General features: G+C 70.1%; 1 protein-coding gene across 1 annotated transcript in view; it reads left to right on the forward strand.

Annotated features, from left to right (window-relative positions):
- MEGF8 (multiple EGF like domains 8) overlaps nt 1–17,003 on the forward strand; it is a 39,816-nt gene extending 22,813 nt beyond the window's left edge. Inside the window, exons 25-40 of the mRNA XM_075018760.1 lie at nt 1,028–1,149; nt 1,244–1,448; nt 1,535–1,706; nt 1,876–2,039; nt 2,297–2,441; nt 2,756–2,990; nt 3,532–3,658; nt 3,738–3,948; nt 6,595–6,809; nt 8,632–8,839; nt 10,116–10,278; nt 10,735–10,927; nt 12,503–12,673; nt 13,540–13,670; nt 13,752–13,884; nt 15,981–17,003. Of these exons, the coding sequence (XP_074874861.1) occupies nt 1,028–1,149; nt 1,244–1,448; nt 1,535–1,706; nt 1,876–2,039; nt 2,297–2,441; nt 2,756–2,990; nt 3,532–3,658; nt 3,738–3,948; nt 6,595–6,809; nt 8,632–8,839; nt 10,116–10,278; nt 10,735–10,927; nt 12,503–12,673; nt 13,540–13,670; nt 13,752–13,884; nt 15,981–17,003 (3,618 nt within the window). The remainder of the gene's footprint in view (nt 1–1,027; nt 1,150–1,243; nt 1,449–1,534; nt 1,707–1,875; nt 2,040–2,296; nt 2,442–2,755; nt 2,991–3,531; nt 3,659–3,737; nt 3,949–6,594; nt 6,810–8,631; nt 8,840–10,115; nt 10,279–10,734; nt 10,928–12,502; nt 12,674–13,539; nt 13,671–13,751; nt 13,885–15,980) is intronic.
- The last annotated feature ends 335 nt before the right edge of the window (nt 17,004–17,338 follow it).

Here is a 17,338-nt window from a genome sequence, read left to right on the forward strand (position 1 = left end):
GGGAGCCCTCAGGGGCTGGAATCCCCCAGATCCCCCTTCTGTCCCCACGGATCCTGCCCCACAGGGCTGGGGGGGGCCCTTGTCTCCTTCCCCGGTGCCCAATAGACCCCAGTATCCCCCCAGAACTGCCCCCGTCGCCCCCCAGTGCCCCATAGACCCCCCATTCCCCCCCAGGACCGCCCCCATCATCCCTCAGTGCCCCATAGACCCCCGATACCCCCCCTCAGGACTGCCCCCATTGTCCCTTAATGCCCCATGGACCCCTAATAACCCCCCAGGACCACCCCCATCACCCCCCAGTGCCCCATAGACCCCTGATAACCCCCCAGGACCACCCTTATCACCCCCCAGTGCCCCATAGACCCCCCCATCCCCCCCCAGGACCACTCCTATCACCCCCCAGTGCCCCATAGACCCCCCAATACCACCCCAGGACCACCCCCATCATCCCCCAGTGCCCCATAGACCCCCCATTCCCCCCCAGGACCACCCCCATCACCTCCCAAGTGCCCTATAGACCCCTGACACCCCCCCAGGACTGCCCCCATCGCCCCCCAGTGCCCCATAGACCCCCCGATACCACCCCAGGACCACCCCCATCACCCCCCAGTGCCCCATAGACCCCCCATCCTCCCCCAGGACCACCCCTATTGTCTCCCAGTTCCCTATAGACCCCTGACACCCCCCCAGGACCACCCCCATCACCCCCCAGTGCCCCATAGACCCCCCAATACCACCCCAGGACCACCCCCATCACCCCCCAGCGCCCCATAGACCCCCCCATTCCCCCCCAGGACCGCCCCCATTGTCCCTCAGTGCCCTATAGACCCCTGACACCCCCCAGGACTGCCCCCATCGCCCCCCAGTGCCCCATAGACCCCCCATTCCCCCCCAGGACCGCCCCCATCGCCCCCCAGTGCCCCATAGACCCCCCAACACCCCCCCCAGGACCACCCCTATTGCTCCCCACCGCCCCCCCCGACCCCTCCCGGGGCTGAGCCCCCCTCCCTCTCCCCGTGCCCCCCCCCAGGACACAGCCAGCCGATTCCTGCACCGCCTGGGCCACAGCCTGGTGGAGGGTCCGGAGGGGACGCTCTGGATGTTTGGGGGGCTCTCGCTACCCCAGGGGCTGCTGGGAAACGTCTACAGGTCAGCAGGCCCCGCCCCGGCCACACCCTGACCTCGCCCAGGCCCCTCCCCGCGGATCCCCTTTACTCTGCCCGCTCCCCTCCTTCCGCCGCAGATACTCCATCCCCGAGCGCCACTGGACCCAGATGCTGGCAGGGGCGGAAGACGGGGGTCCCGGCCCCTCGCCCCGCTACTTCCACGCGGCCGCCCCCCTGCCCGCCCGCCGCGCCATGCTGGTGCTGGGGGGGCTGACGGCCGCGGGGGTGGCCAGCGACGCCTGGGTGCTCAACCTCACCACGCTGCAGTGGCGGCAGGAGCAGGTAGGGACCCCCCGTGCCGAACCGCTGGGGTGGGGAGGGGGGGCTCGGTGTCACTTGAAGCCCCCTCCCCGCACCGACCCCGCCAGGACCCGCTGCTGCCGGCGGTGGCGGGGCACACGCTGACCCCCCGGCGCGGGACCTCGCTGCTGCTCATCGGGGGGTACTCGCCCGAAAACGGCTTCAACAAGAAACTGCTGGAGTATCGGGTGGAGACGGAGAGCTGGGAGGTGGGCCAGCAATCCGGGACCCCCCCCACAGGTATCGGCGATTCTGGGTCTAGATGGTGGGAGGGGGGGGCGGGTAGCGAGCTGGGACCCCCAGGTAACGGGGCTGGGACCTCCCAAATCCTTACAATAAGGGGTGCCAAGCCGGTACCCCCCCGCTAATGGGGCTGGGACCCCCCCCCATCTCACCGCCCCCCCCCCAGGTCTCTACGGCCACTCGGCCGTCTACCACGAGGACACGGACGCCGTCTACGTCTTCGGGGGCCACCGCTTCCACGTGGAGAGCGTCTCGGCTTCTCCGGAGCTCTACAGCCTCTACTGCCCCAACCTCACCTGGAGCCTCCTCGCCCCCTCCCAGGGTCGCAAGGTGAGGGGGGGGGGGGGGGGGGAGAGGGCCTTTGGGGGGGTCAGGGGGTCTTTGAGGGGTGCCTGGGGGCATCTCTAGGGTATTAGGGACGCGTTGGGCGCGTCCGTGGGGTGCTGGAGGGGAGCGGTGGGACGTCCGCGGAGCATTTGGGGGGGGGCACGTAAGGGGCATCTGTTTGGCATTAGGGCACGCGGGGCTTTTGGGGGATGTGGGGGTCCCCTCGGTGACCCCCGTGTGTCCGTCGTCCCCCCCCCCAGCCCCTGCCCACTTTCTTCCACGCGGCAGCGGTGGTGGGGGACGTGATGGTGGTCCTGGGGGGCCGGACGGAGACGCACGACTTCAGCAACCAGCTGCTGCTCTACCAGCTGCGCTGCAACGCCTGGGTGCTGCCCCCCCACACCGGTGAGCGCTGGGCACCCCAAGACGGGGAGGGGACCCCCAAACCTTCGGGGTGGGACTGCACCCCCACTACTGGGGGGGGGGGGGGAACGGGGCTGGGGACCCTACAAACGGGATTGGAGTCTCCGAAACGCTCAGGGGAGCGGGTACTCCCCGGGGAAGGGACTGCAGCCCAGGGCTGGGGGGACCCCAGAGGGGTTGGGGGGACCCCAGAGGGGCTGGGGGGACCCCAAAGGGGCAGGGGGGACCCCAGAGGGGCTGGGGGGGACCCCAGGACTGATTCTGTCCCCCCGTCCGTCTTGTCGTTCTGTCCCCAGAGCTGGCGGTGGTGGGCGAGCCCATGAACCGGTCGGTGGCCCACGCAGTGGCGGTGGCGGGAGGTCGGGTCTACGTCTCGGGGGGCTTCAACGGGGTGGCCCTGGGGCGGCTGTCGGCCCTGCGGTTGCCCGCGGACCCCTGCCTCTCCCTGCCCGGCCCCGAGGCTTGCAACCGCTCGGGCGCTGCCTGCTCCTGGTGCCACGGCGGCTGCCTGTCCGCCGATGCCGCCGAGCGGTGAGTGGGGGTCTCGGGGGGGGTACAGGGGGTAATGGAGTTTGGAGAGCGAGGGCAGGGTGGGTCTGGGGTCTGGGGGTCTTGGGGTGGGGGGTACAGGGGGCAATGGAGTTTGGAGAGCGAGGGCAGGGTGGGTCTGGGGTCTCGGGGTCTCGGGGTGGGGGGTATAGGGGCAATGGAGTTTGGAGAGTGAGGGCAGGGTGGGTCTGGGGTCTCGGGGTCTTGGGGGGGGTACAGGGGGCAGTGGAGTTTGGAGAGCGAGGGCAGGGTGGGTCTGGGGTCTTGGGGGTCTCGGGGGGGGTACAGGGGGCAATGGAGTTTGGAGAGCGAGGGCAGGGTGGGTCTGGGGTCTCGGGGGGGGGTACAGGGGCAATGGAGTTTGGAGAGCGAGGGCAGGGTGGGTCTGGGGGAGCCGAGAGGGGGTATGGGGGGCGTACGGGGCGCTGCGGGCTGGAGGTATGAATTAGGCTTGAAGGCTCTACAGGGTGGGGCGGGGGGGCGGAGCGTGCAAATGAGATGCAAATGCCCCCCCCCCCCCAAGGTTGGGTTGCAACCCGGGGCCGGCCGCTTGCTCCCCGACACCCCGTTCCCCCGAGGACTGCCGGCGCCTGCGGACCTGCAGCGAGTGCCTGGCTCGGCACCCCCGTGCCCTGCGCCGGGGCACCCCGGTAAGCGTCGGGGCACGATGGGACCCCCGACACCCCGGACCCCCACCTCACCTCGCCCCCCGTTTTTGCCCCCCCCCAGCCCCCCCCGCAGTGCAAGTGGTGCACCAACTGCCCGGAGGGCGCCTGCATCGGCAGCGGCGGCAGCTGCACGTCGGAGAACGACTGTCGCATCAACCAGCGGGAGATCTTCGCCGCCGCCAACTGCTCCGAGGTGTCGTGCGAGGCGTCCGACTGCGCCAAGTGCACCGCCTCCGGAAAATGCATGTGGACGAGGCAGTTCAAGCGCACCGGTACGGGAGCCGTGGGCGAGGGGGGTGGGAGTGGGGGGCAGAGGGGCCGAGATCAGGGGGTGCAATGGGGCTGGGAGTGGGGGGCAGTGGGGCCGGGATTAGGAGGTGTGATGGGGTGGGAGTGGGGTGCAGTGGGGCTGGGAGTGGGGTGCAATGGGGCCAAGGTCAGGGGGTGCAATGGGGTGGGAGTGGGGGGCAGTGGGGCTGGGAGTGGGGGGCAGAGGGGCTGAGATCAGGGGGTGCAATGGGGCTGGGAGTGGGGTGCAATGGGGGGACAATCGGGAGGGGCAAGGGGGCTGGGAGTGGGGTGCAATGGGGTGGGAGTGGGGGGCAGTGGGGCCGGGATTAGGAGGTGTAATGGGGCTGGGAGTGGGGGGCAGTGGGGCTGAGACCGAGGGTGTAATGGGGCCAAGATTAGGGGGTGCAATGGGTCTGGGAGTGGGGTGCAGTGGGGCTGGGATTAGGAGGTGTGATGGGGTGGGAGTGGGGGGCAGTGGGGCTGGGAGTGGGGGGCAGAGGGGCTGAGATCAGGGGGTGCAGTGGGGCTGAGACTGAGGGTGCAGTGGGGGGAAGATCAGGAGGGGTAGTGGGGTGGGAGTGGGGGGCAGTGGGGCCAAAATCAGGGGGTGCAATGTGGTGGGAGTGGGGTGCAGTGGGGCCGAGATCAGGGGGTGTAATGGGGTGGGAGTGGGGGGCAGTGGGGCCAAGATCAGGAGGGGTAGTGGGGCTGGGAGTGGGGGGCAGTGGGGCTGAGACCGAGGGTGTAATGGGGCCAAGATCAGGGGGTGTAATGGGGCTGGGAGTGGGGGGCGGCGGGGCTGGGAGTGGGGTGCAGTGGGGCCGAGATCAGGGGGTGCAATGGGGCTGGGAGTGGGGGGCAGTGGGGCCGGGATTAGGAGGTGTAATGGGGTGGGAGTGGGGTGCAGTGGGGGGAAGATCAGGAGGGGTAGTGGGGCTGGGAGTGGGGGGCAATGGAGCCGAGATCAGGGGGTGTAATGGGGCTGAGAGTGGGGTGCAGCGGGGCCAAGATCAGGGGGTGCAATGGGGCTGGGAGTGGGGTGCAATGGGGGGACAATCAGGAGGGGCAAGGGGGCTGGGAGTGGGGTGCAATGGGGTGGGAGTGGGGGGCAGTGGGGCCAGGATTAGGAGGTGTAATGGGGTGGGAGTGGGGGGCAGTGGGGCTGAGACCGAGGGTGTAATGGGGCCAAGATTAGGGGGTGCAATGGGGCTGGGAATGGGGTGCAATGGGGCCAAGGTCAGGGGGTGCAATGGGTCTGGGAGTGGGGTGCAGTGGGGCTGGGATTAGGAGGTGTAATGGGGTGGGAGTGGGGGGCAGTGCGGCTCAGACTGAGGGTGCAGTGGGGGGAAGATCAGGAGGGGCAGTGGGGCTGGGAGTGGGGTGCAATGGGGCTGGGAGTGGGGTGCTGGGGGGAGAAGATCAGGAGGGGCAGTGGGGCTGGGAGTGGGGGGCAGTGGGGCCGGGATTAGGAGGTGTAATGGGGTGGGAGTGGGGGGCAGTGGGGCTGAGACCGAGGGTGTAATGGGGCCAAGATTAGGGGGTGCAATGGGTCTGGGAGTGGGGTGCAGTGGGGGTGGGATTAGGAGGTGTAATGGGGTGGGAGTGGGGGGCAGTGGGGCTGGGAGTGGGGTGCAATGGGGGGACAATCAGGAGGGGCAAGGGGGCTGGGAGTGGGGTGCAATGGGGTGGGAGTGGGGGGCAGTGGGGCCGGGATTAGGAGGTGTAATGGGGTGGGAGTGGGGGGCAGTGGGGCTGAGACCGAGGGTGTAATGGGGCCAAGATTAGGGGGTGCAATGGGGCTGGGAATGGGGTGCAGTGGGGCCAAGGTCAGGGGGTGCAGTGGGGCTGGGAGTGGGGTGCAATGGGGCGAAGATCAGGAGGGGCAACGGAGCCAAGATCAGGGGGTGCAATGGGGTGGGAGTGGGGTGCAGTGGGGCTGAGACCAAGGGTGTAATGGGGCCAAGATCAGGGGGTGTAATGGGGCTGGGAGTGGGGTGCTGTGGGACAAAGATCAGGAGGGGTGGTGGGGCTGGGAGTGGGGTGCAGTGGGGCCAAGATCAGGAGGTGTAATGGGGCCAAAATCAGGGGGTGCAATGGGGTGGGATTGGGGTGCAGTGGGGCCAGGATTAGGAGGTGTAATGGGGTGGGAGTGGGGTGCAGTGGGGCTGACAGTGGGGTGCAATGGGGCCAAGATCAGAGGGTGCAATGGGGCTGGGAATGGGGTGCAATGGGGCCAAGGTCAGGGGGTGTAATGGGGTGGGAGTGGGGTGCAGTGGGGCCGGGATTAGGAGGTGTGATGGGGTGGGAGTGGGGTGCAATGGGGCTGACAGTGGGGTGCAATGGGGCCAAGATCAGGGGGTGCAATGTGGTGGGAGTGGGGGGCAATGGGGCCAAAATCAGGGGGTGCAATGGGCTGGGAGTGGGGTGCAATGGGGCCAAGATCAGGGGGTGCAATGGGGTAGGAGTGGGGTGCAGCGGGGCTGGGAGTGGGGTGCAGCGGGCCGAGATCCGGGGGTGCCAGATGGGGCTGAGCCGCGGCGGGGGCTCTGCCCCGAGACCTCCCCCCAGGCTGGGGGTCGCAGCGCCGGACACCCCCGCAGCCCCTCTCTCTCTCCGCCCCCCCCCAGGCGAGACCCGCCGCATCCTGAGCGTGCAGCCCACCTACGACTGGACCTGCTTCAGCCACTCGCTGCTCAACGTCTCCCCCATGCCCGTGGAATCGTCGCCCCCCCTGCCCTGCCCCACGCCCTGCCACAACCACAGCTCCTGCCCGCTCTGCCTGGCCTCCAAGGGGGCCGACGGGGGCTGGCAGCACTGCGTCTGGAGCGTCAGCCTGCAGCAGGTGGGGGGGCTTTTGGGGTGGGGGGGGGGGCACTCGAGGGGTAGGGAGGGCCGGGGGGGTGAGTTTGGGGGGTTAGGGGAGACAGGGAGGGCTGGGGGGCTGAGTTTGGGGGGCTAGGGGAGACAGGGAGGGCTGGGGGGCTGAGTTTGGGGGTCTTAAGGTCCCCTGTTGTGGGGTATATGGGGGTGTGGGGGGGCACTCGAGGGGTACAGAGGTCTGGGGGGCTGAGTTTGGGGGGCTAGGGGACCGGTTGTGGGGTGTATGGGGGTGTGGGGGGGCACACGAGGGGTAGGGAGGTCTGGGGGGCTGAGTAGGGGGACGTGGGGGACAAGTTGGGGGGGGTTAGGGGAGACAGGGAGGTCTGGGGGGCTGAGTATGGGGGTCTTGGGGCACCGGTTGTGGGGTGTATGGGGGTGTGGGGGGGCACTCGAGGGGTACAGAGGTCTGGGGGGCTGAGTTTGGGGGGCTAGGGGAGACAGGGAGGTCTGGGGGGGTGGGTATGGGGGTCTTGGGGGACCGGTTGTGGGGTGGATGGGGGTGTGGGGGGGCACTCGAGGGGTACAGAGGTCTGGGGGTCTGAGTTTGGGGGTCTTGGGGGACCGGTTGTGGGGTGTATGGGGGTGTGGGGGGGGCACTCAAGGGGTAGGGAGGGCTGGGGGTCTGAGTTTGGGGGTCTTGGGGCACCGGTTGTGGGGTGTATGGGGGTGTGGGGGGGCACTCGAGGGGTAGGGAGGTCTGGGGGGCTGAGTTTGGGGGTCTTGGGGGACCAGTTGTGGGGTGTATGGGGGTGTGGGGGGGCACACGAGGGGTAGAGAGGTCTGGGGGGCTGAGTTTGGGGGGTTAGGGGAGACAGGGAGGTCTGGGGGGCTGAGTAGGGGGACGTGGGGGACAAGTTGGGGGGGGTTAGGGGAGACAGGGAGATCTGGGGGGGTGGGTATGGGGGTCTTAAGGTCCCCCGTTAGGGGGTGTATGGGGGTATGGGGGGGCACTTGATGGGTAGGGAGGTCTGGGGGGCTGAGTTTGGGGGTCTTGGGGCACCGGTTGTGGGGTGTATGGGGGTGTGGGGGGGCACTCGAGGGGTACAGAGGTCTGGGGGGCTGAGTTTGGGGGGCTAGGGGAGACAGGGAGGTCTGGGGGGGTGGGTATGGGGGTCTTGGGGGACCGGTTGTGGGGTGGATGGGGGTGTGGGGGGGGCACACGAGGGGTAGGGAGGTCTGGGGGGCTGAGTAGGGGGACGTGGGGGACAAGTTGGGGGGGGTTAGGGGAGACAGGGAGATCTGGGGGGGTGGGTATGGGGGTCTTAAGGTCCCCCATTGTGGGGTGTATGGGGGTATGGGGGGGCACTCGAGGGGCAGGGAGGTCTGGGGGGCTGAGTTTGGGGGTCTTGGGGGACCGGTTGTGGGGTTTATGGGGGTGTGGGGGGGCACTCGAGGGGTACAGAGGTCTGGGGGTCTGAGTTTGGGGGTCTTGGGGGACCGGTTGTGGGGTGTATGGGGGTGTGGGGGGGCACTCGAGGGGTAGGGAGGTCTGGGGGGCTGAGTTTGGGGGTCTTGGGGGGGTCCAGCTGTAGGGTGTCGGGGGTTTGGGGGAGATGGGGAGGCTTTGGGGGTCCGAGTGTGGGGGTCTTCAGGTCCCCCGTTGTGGGGTGTATGGGGGGAGTTGGGGGTGCCACAGCATCGGGGGGTGACTGGGGGGAGAGGTATGGGGTGCTCGGGGTGGGTTATGGGGCGGGGGGGCCGGGGGCAGGCTGGGGGTCCATGGGGGGGGGGGGTTTTGGGGGGCACACAGGGACCCCCCCTGACTTCCTTCCCCCCCCCCCCAGTGCATGAGCCCCAGCTACGTCCCCCTGCGCTGCGCGGCCGGAGCGTGCGGGCGGCTGTTGCGGGGGGCCGAAAGCTGCACCCCCGCCTGCGCCGGAGCCCCCCAATGTTCCCGCTGCCTCCGCCAGCCCCGCTGCGGCTGGTGCGCCCGCCGCGGGCACAACGGCAGCGGCCGCTGCCTGGAGGGGGGTCTCCACGGCCCCCGCCACGGTACGCTGGGGATGGGGGGGGCTCGACTCGGGGGGGGGGGCTGTGGTGGGCCTGGGTGGGGATGGGGTGGTTGGAGCGGGCTGTGGGGTCCGCGCGGTGGGTTTTAGGGTCTACGGGGTGGGCTGTGGGGTGCCTGGGGTGGGTTGTGGGGTGCTGGGGGGGGGGGGGGGCCGTGGGGTGCCTGGGGTGGGCTGGGGGGTGGTTTTGGCAGGTATGGGGTGCCTGGGGTGGGCTGTGGGGTGCCTGGGGTGGGTTTTGGGGTGCCTGGGGTGGGCTGTGGGACGTTTTTTGGCAGGTATGGGGTGCCTGGGGTGGGCTATGGGGTGCCTGGGGTGGGACAGGGGGCTGCGGGTGTGTTTTGGGGTGCTTGAGGGGGGCCGTGGGGTGCCTGAGGGTGGGCTGTGGGACGTTTTTGGCAGGTATGGGGTGCCTGGGGTGGGCTATGGGGTGCCTGGGGTGGGTTTTGGGGTGCCTGGGGTGGGACAGGGGGCGGGGGGGGGGTTTGGGGTGCTTGAGGGGGGCAGTGGGGTGCCTGGGGGGGCTGTGGGATGCCTGAGGGTGGGCTGTGGGGTGCCTGGGGTGGGTTATGGGGTGCTGGGGGGGGGCTGTGGGGTGCCTGGGGCGGGTTATGGGGTGCTGGGGGGGGGCTGTGGGGTGCCTGGGGTGGGTTATGGGGTGCTGGGGGGGGGCTGTGGGGTGCCTGGGGTGGGCTGTGGGATGTTTTTGGCAGGTATGGGGTGCCTGGGGTGGGCTATGGGGTGCCTGGGGTGGGTTTTGGGGTGCCTGGGGTGGGCTGTGGGGTGGTTTTGGCAGGTATGGGGTGCCTGGGGTGGGACAGGGGGCTGCGGGTGTGTTTTGGGGTGCTTGAGGGGGGCCGTGGGGTGCCTGAGGGTGGGCTGTGGGACGTTTTTGGCAGGTATGGGGTGCCTGGGGTGGGTTTTGGGGTGCCTGGGGTGGGTTGTGGGGTGCGTGGGACAGGGGGCTGGGTTTTAGGGTGCTTGGAGGGGCAGTGGGGTGCCTGGGGTGGGCTATAGGGTGCCTGGGGTGGGCTGTGGGACGTTTTTGGCAGGTATGGGGTGCCTGGGGTGGGCTATGGGGTGCTTGGGGTGGGTTTTGGGGTGCCTGGGGTGGGCTATAGGTGCCTGGCGTGGGACAGGGGGCTGGGGGGGGGTTTTGGGGTGCTCGGGGGGGGGGCAGCGGGGTGCCTGGGCGGGGGGGAGGCGTTACGGAGCAGGCGAAGCCCCGTTTTCCCCCAGCCCCTCTCCTGCCGCCCCAGGGCTGGCGCAGGCGTGCGGGGCGGAGGCGGAGTGGGCTTTCCTGGGCTGCCCCCCCGAAAACGAGTGTCTCAACGGGCACCACGACTGCAACGAGACCCAGGACTGCCGCGACCTCCCCCACGGCTACCGCTGCGCGTGCAAGAGCGGCTACACGCTGGACAAGTGAGTGGGCGTGCGAGGGGGGGGGCCGGCGTGAATCCACACCCCCCCCCCCCCCATTTTTAAGCGTGCGGCCGCAGGGTCTTGCGCCGGCTCCGCTGCGCGCACAGAGCGAGCGGCCCCCCGTGAGCTTGCACGAGGGCGTCGCACGAGCTTGCACGAGGGCGTCGCACGAGCGGCGCCGAGTGACCCGCCTGAGCTTTCGGGGACTTTCGCGCGACCGCGGTAACCCCCCCCCCACCGCCACCCCACCACCACCCTCCGCTTCTCGTGCGAGCGAGCCCCGTGAGCGCGCGGGTCGCCAGTGTCGCACGCGAGGCGCCCCGTGCGAACTCGTGAGCGGGTTCGCACGCGCCAGACGGCGCCGGGGTGGGGGGGAAGCGGGTTTGGGCGTGCGAGGGGCACCCCCCTCGTGCCCCTCTCCCCCCCCCGTGCCCCCCGTGCGAGCCCTCCTCGCAGCGCCACGGGGCTGTGCCGGCCGGTGTGCGAGCAGGGCTGCGTGAACGGGACGTGCGTGGAACCCAACCGCTGCCGCTGCCATTTCGGCTACGTGGGGCACAACTGCTCCGTGCAGTGCCAGTGCAACGGGCACAGCCAGTGCCGAGACCCCGCCGCCCGCGACCACTGCCTCCAGTGCTTCAACAACACCAAGGTGGGGCGGCTGTGGGGCACGGCGGGGGGGTTGCGGGACGGTATTTGGGGGGGGGCTGCGTGGGGCAGGGGTGTGGGGAGGGAGCTGGGAAGGATGTGGGGCGGGAGGTCGGGGGGCTATGGGGCACGTCAAGGAGGTTGTGGGGCAGGAGGTCGGGGGGCTATGGGGCACGTCAAGGAGGTTGTGGGGCAGGGGTGGGGGTTTGTGGGATGGTATTGGGGGGGCTGCGTGGGGCAGGGATGTGGGGCAGGAGGTCGGGGGGCTATGGGGCACGTCAAGGAGGTTGTGGGGCAGGGGTGGGGGTTTGTGGGATGGTATTTGGGGGGGCTGTGTGGGGCAGGGGTGTGGGGAGGGAGCTGGGAAGGATGTGGGGCGGGAGGTAGGGGGGCTATGGGGCACATAAAGGAGGTTGTGGGGCAGGGTTGGGGGTTTGTGGGATGGTATTTGGGGGAGATGTGGGGCGGGAGGTCGGGGGGCGATGGGGCACGTCAAGGAGGTTGTGGGGCAGGAGGTCGGGGGGCTATGGGGCACGTCAAGGAGGTTGTGGGGCAGGGTTGGGGGTTTGTGGGATGGTATTTGGGGGAGATGTGGGGCGGGAGGTCGGGGGGCGATGGGGCACGTCAAGGAGGTTGTGGGGCAGGAGGTCGGGGGGCTATGGGGCACGTCAAGGAGGTTGTGGGGCAGGGTTGGGCGTTTGTGGGATGGTATTGGGGGGGCTGCGTGGGGCAGGGATGTGGGGCAGGAGGTAGGGGGGCTATGGGGCACGTCAAGGAGGTTGTGGGGCAGGGTTGGGGGTTTGTGGGATGGTATTTGGGGGGGCTGTGTGGGGCAGGGAGGTCGGGGGGCGATGGGGCACGTCAAGGAGGTTGTGGGGCAGGGTTGGGGGTTTGCGGGACGGTACTGGGGGAGATGTGGGGCGGGAGGTCGGGGGGCTATGGGGCACATCAAGGAGGTTGTGGGGCAGGGTTGGGGGTTTGTGGGATGGTATTGGGGGGGCTGCGTGGGGCAGGGATGTGGGGCGGGAGGTCGGGGGGCTATGGGGCACGTCAAGGAGGTTGTGGGGCAGGAGGTTGGGGGGCTATGGGGCACGTAAAGGAGGTTGTGGGGCAGGAGGTCGGGGGGCTATGGGGCACGTCAAGGAGGTTGTGGGGCAGGGGTGGGGGTTTGTGGGATGGTATTGGGGGGGCTGCGTGGGGCAGGGGTGTGGGGAGGGAGCTGGGAAGGATGTGGGGCGGGAGGTCGGGGGGCTATGGGGCACGTCAAGGAGGTTGTGGGGCAGGGTTGGGCGTTTGTGGGATGGTATTTGGGGGAGATGTGGGGCGGGAGGTCGGGGGGCGATGGGGCACGTCAAGGAGGTTGTGGGGCAGGGTTGGGCGTTTGTGGGAGCTATTTGGGGGAGATGTGGGGCGGGAGGTAGGGGGCTATGGGGCACATAAAGGAGGTTGTGGGGCAGGGTTGGGGGTTTGCGGGACGGTACTGGGGGAGATGTGGGGCGGGAGGTCGGGGGGCTATGGGGCACGTCAAGGAGGTTGTGGGGCAGGCTGCAGCCCCAGCTGAGCGTGCCCCCCACGGCAGGGCCCGCAGTGCGAGCGGTGCCGGCCCCTCTTCGTGGGCTCGGCGCGGGCGGGGGGCTCGTGCAGACCCTGCCGCAGCTTCTGCCGCCACAACGCCGCCGTCTGCATCTCGCGGGAGGAGTACGAGCGCGCCCGCCGCGACCCGGCCCGTTTCCCCCTCGAGCCCGCCATGGTCAGTGGGGTGCCCCCACGGCGTGGGGCTGGGGGTTTCCCGGGGGGGAGACGGGACCCCGTGGGCTGCCCCACAGCCAACGGGGTGGAGGGATTCTGCTTGCCTGCCCCACGTCCTGAGGGGTCCCGTCTCGCCCTGCCCCACATCCTGGGCGTCCTGGGGCTCCCCATTTTCCCCTGCCCCACATCCTGGGGGTCCCCATTTCCCCCTGCCCCACGTCCTGGGGGTCCTGGGGCTCCCCGTTTCCCCCTGCCCCACATCCTGGGGGTCCCCATTTCCCACTGTCCCACATCCTGGGGCTCCCCATTTCCCCCTGCCCCACATCCTGGGGGTCCCGGCGCTCCCCCTTTCCCCCTGCCCCACATCCTGGGGGTCCCCATTTCCCACTGTCCCACATCCTGGGGGTCCTGGGGCTCCCCGTTTCCCCCTGCCCCACATCCTGGGGGTCCCCATTTCCCACTGTCCCACATCCTGGGGGTCCTGGGGCTCCCCGTTTCCCCCTGCCCCACATCCTGGGGGTCCTGGGGCTCCCCATTTCCCCCTGCCCCACATCCCGGGGCTCCCCATTTCCCCCTGCCCCACATCCTGGGGGTCCTGGGGCTCCCCATTTCCCCCTGCCCCACATCCTGGGGGTCCCGGGGCTCCCTGTTTCCCCCTGCCCCACATCCTGGGGGTCCTGGGGCTCCCCGTTTCCCCCTGCCCCACATCCTGGGGGTCCCAGCGCTCCCCCTTTCCCCCTGCCCCACCACCTCCCACACCCTTCACCCGACACCCCCCCACACTGCCGCCGCCCCCCGCTGCGAGGGGGGTCCCCCCGTTCCTCCCGTGGGGCCGCCGTGCCCCCCACCCACCCCGCTGCCCCCCAGATCCCCACGTGGGTGTCGGAGGGGCCGAGCGAGGAGGCGGCCGTCTGCGTCAACTGCCAGAACAACAGCGTGGGCGAGCGCTGCGACGGCTGCCGGCCCGGCTTCTTCTTGCTCGACGGCGCCTGCACCAAGTACGTGCGGACCCTCGTGCGAGGCGGGGCCCTCGTGCGAGGCGGGGCCCCTCGTGCGAGCACCGCGTGGCGTTCCCCCAGGTGCCAGTGCAACGGCCACGCGGACACGTGCAACGAGCTGGACGGGACGGGGTGTCCTTGCCAGAACAACACCGAGACGGGCAGCTGCCAGGGCAACAGCCCCGCCGACAAGAAGGACTGCTACAAGCAGCAGGTCGGCGCTCCGGCACCGCGGCACCGGCACCGCGGCACCGGCACCGCGGCACCGGCACCCCCTCTTACACCCCCGTGTCCCCACGTCCCCCCCTCCCACGTCCCAGCGCCTGTGTCCCCGTCGTCCCCGCAGCCGCGTGTCCCCGTGCCATCCCCGTGTCCCCGTGCCATCCCCGCGCCCTCGTGCCGTCGTCGTCCCCGCAGCCGCGTCTCCCCGTGTCCTCGTGCCAGCCGCGTGTCCCTGTGTCATCCCTGTGCCCTCGTGCCATCGTTGTCCCCGCAGCCGCGTGTCCCCGTGTCATCCCCGTGTCATCCCCGTGTCATCCCCGTGTCATCCCCGTGTCATCCCCGTGTCCTTGTGCCATCCCCGTGTCCCCGTGTCATCCCTGTGTCATCCCCCTGTCATCCCTGTGTCATCCCCGTGTCCCCGTGCCATCCCCGTGTCCTCGTGCCATCCCTGCGCCCTCGTGCCGTCGTCGTCCCCGTAGCCACGTGTCCCCGTGCCGTCCCCGTGCCGTCCCCGTGCCCTCGTGCCGTTGTCCCCGTGCCAGACGTCCCTGTGCCATCCCCGCGCCCTCGTGCTGTTGTCCCTGTGCTGTTGTCCCCGTGCCATCCCCGTGCCCTCGTGCCGTTGTCCCCGTGCCAGCTGTCCCCGTGCCATCCCCGCACCCTCGTGCCGTTGTCCCTGTGCCATCCCCGTGCCCTCGTGCCGTCATCATCCCCGCAGCCACGTGTCCCCGCGCCGTCCCCGCGCCCTCGTGCCGTTGTCCCCGTGCCAGACGTCCCCGTGCCATCCCCGCACCCTTGTGCCGTTGTCCCTGTGCCATCCCCGCACCCTCGTGCCGTTGTCCCCGTGCCATCCCCGCGCCCCCGTGCCGTTGTCCCCGTGCCGTTGTCCCCGTGCTGTCCCCGCGCCCTCGTGCCGTTGTCCCTGTGCTGTTGTCCCCGTGCCAGATGTCCCCATGCCATCCCCGCGCCCTTGTGCCGTTGTCCCTGTGCCGTTGTCCCCGTGCCATCCCCGCGCCCTCGTGCCGTTGTCCCTGTGCTGTTGTCCCCGTGCCGTCCCCACGCCCTCGTGCCGTTGTCCCCGTGCCAGACGTCCCCGCGCCCTCGTGCCATTGTCCCTGTGCCATCCCCACGCCCTCGTGTCGTTGTCCCTGTGCTGTTGTCCCCATGCTGTCCCCACGCCCTCGTGCCGTTGTCCCCGCGCCAGCTGTCCCCACGCCATCCCCGCACCCTCGTGCCGTTGTCCCTGTGCCATCCCTGCGCCCTCGTGCCGTTGTCCCCGTGCCGTTGTCCCTGTGCCATCCCCGCACCCTCGTGCCGTTGTCCCTGTGCCATCCCCGTGCCCTCGTGCCGTCATCGTCCCCGCAGCCACGTGTCCCCGCGCCGTCCCCGCGCCGTCCCCGCGCCCTCGTGCCGTTGTCCCCATGCCAGACGTCCCCACGCCATCCCCGCACCCTCGTGCCGTTGTCCCTGTGCTGTTGTCCCCGCGCCGTCCCCGCACCCTCGTGCTGTTGTCCCCGTGCCATCCCCGTGCCCTTGTGCCATTGTCCCTGTGCCGTCCCTGCGCCCTTGTGCCGTTGTCCCCGTGCCGTTGTCCCCGTGCCGTCCCCGCGCCCTCGTGCCGTTGTCCCCGTGCCGTTGTCCCCGTGCCATCCCTGTGCCCTCGTGCCGTTGTCCCCGTGCCGTTGTCCCCGTGCCATCCCCGCGCCCTCGTGTTGTTGTCCCTGTGCTGTTGTTCCCGTGCCATCCCCGTGCCCTTGTGCCATTGTCCCTGTGCTGTCCCTGCGCCCTCGTGCCGTTGTCCCCGTGCCATTGTCCCCGTGCCATCCCCGTGCCCTCGTGCCGTTGTCCCCGTGCCATCCCTGCACCCTCGTGCCGTTGTCCCCGTGCCATCCCCGCGCCCTCGTGTTGTTGTCCCTGTGCTGTTGTTCCTGTGCCATCCCCGCGCCCTTGTGCCGTTGTCCCTGTGCCGTCCCCGCGCCCTCGTGCCGTCGTCCCCGTGCTCTCCCCGTGCTCCCGCTCTCGTCCCCGCGACCCCGACTCCCCCGCTCCGGCGCTGACGCCCCCGTGCGCGTGTGTCCCCCCCCTCAGTGCGCCAAGTGCCGCGACTCCTTCCACGGGCACCCGGTGGGCGGTCAGCAGTGCTACCGGCTGATGGCGGTGGAGCAGGAATACTGCCTGGACCCCACCTCGCAGAGCAACTGCTTCCACCAACCCCAACTCCAGCACCTCGGGCCCGGCCGCACCGTCCTCTTCGGCGTCCAGCCCAAATTCACCAACGTCGACATCCGCATCACGCTGGACGTCACCTTCGGCGGCGTCGACCTCTTCGTCTCCACCGCCTACGACACCTTCGCCGTCGACGTCGACCCCGCCACCGGCCGCCACGTCGTCCGCCTGCAGACCCCCCACCCCGGCGCCGGCAACGCCACGCGGCTGCGGGAAGAACGCGCCGGCGGGCTGGTCACCTACCTGACGGTGCGGGAAGCGGCGGCGGCGCTGGTGGTCCGGGGGGTGCGGGACCGCTTGGTGCTGACTTACCCCCACGCCTCGCACCCCCTCAAATCCAGCCGCTTCTACCTGCTGCTGCTGGGCGTGGGGGGGCCGCGGGGCGGCCCCTCGCAGGGGCTGCTCTTCTTCCGCCAGGATCAGGCCCACATCGACCTCTTCGTCTTCTTCTCCGTCTTCTTCTCCTGCTTCTTCCTCTTCCTCGCCCTCTGCGTCCTGCTCTGGAAAGCCAAGCAAGGGCTGGACGCCCGCCACGAGCAACGCCGGCACCTCCAGGAGATGAGCAAGATGGCCAGCCGCCCCTTCGCCAAAGTCACCGTCTGCTTCGAGCGGGGGGCGCCCGCCGGCCCCCCCCGCCGCCGACCCGCCGGTACCCCGCTCCCCCCTCCCGCCGGCGCCGGCCCGGTGACTCTGGAACCTACTGAGGACGGGGTGGCGGCGGTGGCCACCCTTTTGCTGCAGCTCCCGGGGGGGCCGCGGGGACCCCACCGCGCCGCCCTGGCTTCCGCTTTGGTGACGCTGCGGCAGGGGCTGCAGGAATACGGGGGGGGGGCCCCGGCGCGCAAGGGGGGGCTGGCCCACGAGCTCACCTCTATGGCGCTCTGAAAGGGGGGGGCGGGGGGGGGGGGCACCCCGCTTTTGGGGGGAAAGGGGGGTGCCGCTCCTCGTGGCTGCGGTGTGGGGCACACCCCCCCCCCCCAGGTTTATGGGGGGGGGGGGGGAGTGGGGGTATGGCACCCCAGTGTCTTTGGGGGGGGGGGGGAATGGGGGGGTCTGCACCCCAAGTCAGAGAACAGCCCTCTTGTTTTGGGGGGGGGGGGGATAGGGGGGTGCAGCACCCCGGCGTTCGCAGCGAGAGACAGGGCGCTGCGCCCCCCCCCCCCCCCAGTATTTTGGGGGGCAGGTACAATGTGTTACCCCCAACATTTTGGGGGGGGGGG

This window comes from Buteo buteo, chromosome 31 (assembly GCF_964188355.1).
Source record: "Buteo buteo chromosome 31, bButBut1.hap1.1, whole genome shotgun sequence".
NCBI classification, from domain to species: Eukaryota; Metazoa; Chordata; class Aves; order Accipitriformes; family Accipitridae; genus Buteo; species Buteo buteo.